This window comes from Castanea sativa, chromosome 1 (assembly GCF_040712315.1).
Source record: "Castanea sativa cultivar Marrone di Chiusa Pesio chromosome 1, ASM4071231v1".
In the NCBI taxonomy this organism is placed as follows: Eukaryota; Viridiplantae; Streptophyta; class Magnoliopsida; order Fagales; family Fagaceae; genus Castanea; species Castanea sativa.
The window spans coordinates 52936825-52939772 of record NC_134013.1 but is presented as its reverse complement, the minus strand read 5'-3'; the positions used below and the strand labels follow the sequence as shown (position 1 = coordinate 52939772).

Sequence of the window (2948 nt, the reverse complement as noted above, 5' to 3'; positions counted from 1 at the left end):
CTTCTACTGGAATTTTGTATAGAAAGCCTTTTGCTATAAGTTCCTTGACTTTTTGTTATTTCGTAATCGCTTTATAGTTTATACGGTGACAAAAAGTAAATAAAGTTAAAAAAAAAAAAAAATTTATTTGTAGTATCAAAAAAGTAAAAAAAATATTCAAGATAGTAATTTTGTATTGTTGCATCCCATGTGTTTGGTAAAATTTCTTTTGGAAATCTTATATGTTTTTCTCAGATCTATTTGTTATTTTTATTTTGGTCATTTTATTACAAATAATTAGCATTTCCACCATCAAATTTTTAGTTAATCTGAACTTTCTTTATAAGCTTTTGCTTTACTTAGTTAATCATCTTTACGAAAAATGCCAAAAAGAAAATAAGATAAAATATAATTTGCTTTATAGCGTCATTATGCTATTAAAGAAAATTTTCTTTTTGCATTTTATTTTATTTTATGTTTCCACTTTATAGTAAATGATTTATTGCATAAGTTATCTTTATTTACTTTTTCACTTAGTTTCAATTGGGAGGAAGAAAGAGATGTGGATCTATGTTTTTGAGAAAAAAATATCTATAAGAGTTAAATCTCATACATCTAATAAACAAAGTATACATAATTACAGCTTTTTTTTTTTGAGATAGTTTTAACTTATGACGTTTGCTCCTTATAATAGTCATTTATCATTAGACCAAGACATCAATTGATTTTTGGTGTAGGCATGAATTGAACCATAGATCTCTTATTCAATTATCAGAGACTTTACCAGTTAAGTTAACTGAAACCCACTACATAATTACAACTTAGTCTAATAGTTCTTACACTATCAATTTATAAAAAATAAAAAAATTATTGCATTATGTTTTCATAAATATCTCATTATATACAATATCTGACTACAAAATATATTTTATTACACTACAAAAAATTTCTAATTTAAAACATAATTTCAAATAACACATTAAATTTTTAATAATAATCAATCTAATATATTAATTCAATAATTGTCTAATAAAAAATAACCATATCATATTTTTCCATACGCGGATTTACAACTAGTGTAATATAACCACCGGCACAAACAGACCCCAAAAAAAACAACATTGGACTTGAAAATCACCATAATAAGTATGAGGCACGCCACATTATTATTTGCGAATACTTGTGAATAATATAGATAACGATTGGAAGTTAGCACGAAAAGGGCATTATTTGGGCTTCTCTGTCTAATGGCGTCAAATAACTCCGTGAATATACTTGAAGTTTGCCGAGTGAATCCATTACCAAGCTCACTAGCTTCGGCCACCCCAAGTTCTCTCCCTCTCACCTTCTTTGACATACTCTGGCTTAGATTTCCGCCGGTAGAGCGAGTTTTCTTTTATGAAACCCCTCCTACTAACGCAACCTTCTTGAACTCCATTGTTCCGAAACTCAAGCACTCACTCTGCCTCACACTCCAAAACTTTCTCACTCTTGCAGGTAACATCATCTGGCCTCCAGAATCCCACAAACCCATCATCAGTTACAAAGAGGGCGATGCAGTTTCACTCACTGTAGCTGAGTCCAATGCCAACTTCTACCATCTCTCAGGCAACAACTTTGTTGAAGCTGTGGAATACCATCCTCTTGTACCTGACTTGGCAACATCCCATGAACATGCCCCAGTGTTGGCATTGCAAGTCACAATGTTCTCAAACTGCGGCTTTTGCATTGGAATTACTGCACACCATACTGTTCTTGATGGCAAAAGCTTAACCATGTTTAGAAAACTATGGGCTCACTTGTGCAAACTTGGAGGAAATGCTTTGTCCTTGGTACCTGAGTTGATACCATCTTTTGACAGAATGGTTATCAAGGACCCAGCTGGGATCGAGGCAATCTACTTGAACCAGTTGTTGAACCTAGATGGACCACACAATAAGAGCTTAAAGGTATGGGAGCAAAAAACTCCACCAAATGTGGTACGAGGCACGTTTGAGTTGACTCGTACAAAATTAGAAAAGCTCAGGCAGTTAATGACCAGCATACTAGGGGAGAACAATAATCAAGAACAGCCAGTTCACTATATATCAAAGTTAACACTAACATGTGCCTACACATGGGTTTGTCTAGCTAAGGCAGAAAGACAAAGAGTAAACAATTTAATATGTCTTTGGATTAATGCAGATGCTAGGCCTCGCTTGGAGCCTCCTATGCCTGACAATTATTTTGGAAACTGTCTTACTGGTTGTGCTGCAATTGCAGAGAGAAATGACTTGTTGGGCGAAAAGGGAGTTGCTGTGGCTGTGAAGGCCATAAGTGAAGCCATAAGAAGTTTGGATTATGTGGTCCTAAAAGGTGCTGAAAATTGGCTGTCACTACTGCTCAATGTAAAGAAAGACAATATATCTGATGGAGTACCTGAAATTGCTGGTTCTCCTCGATTCGAGCTTTACAATACCGACTTTGGATGGGGAAAGCCAGTGAAGGTAGAGTTGATTTCTATAGATAAAACAGGAGGTATATGTGTTTCGGATAGTAGAGATGGTACAGGAGGAATTGAAATTGGATTGTTTTTAAAGAAACGTGAAATGGAAGTGTTTGCTTCAGTATTTGCCAAAGGTCTTGAAGTCTTGTAAAGTTACAGTGACGAGTAAGAAAGTGCATATGTTTGTGAGTGGCTGTGATTCAATAATTATTTGTGTTGAATACTAGCCACGAGTTTTCACCTCCAATGCCATTTGGCTAGGATAGGGTGCCCATTTTGGGTAAATAAATGCTCTATTCACTTTGAATAAAAAATAATCTATTGTTTGGGTTTTTATTCATCTTGAATAAATAATCTATTTGCTCTATTCAGGTGCTATTTCCTTATATTTGTTGCATTGTGGTATTGCTAGAATCATAAATTAAGGGTCTGATCTTGTTAAAAAGTCGACCGAATTGTGGAATGTCATAAAAAATAAATTAGC

At 34.2% G+C, this 2948-nt stretch overlaps 1 protein-coding gene across 1 annotated transcript; it reads left to right on the top strand.

The window, feature by feature from the left end:
- The first annotated feature begins 1226 nt into the window (after window positions 1-1226).
- Window positions 1227-2714, top strand: LOC142622563 (malonyl-CoA:anthocyanidin 5-O-glucoside-6''-O-malonyltransferase-like). Its single transcript, XM_075796056.1, has one exon. It carries the CDS (start codon window positions 1227-1229, stop codon window positions 2613-2615), a length of 1389 nt encoding a protein of 462 aa, XP_075652171.1. The 3' UTR covers window positions 2616-2714.
- The last annotated feature ends 234 nt before the right edge of the window (window positions 2715-2948 follow it).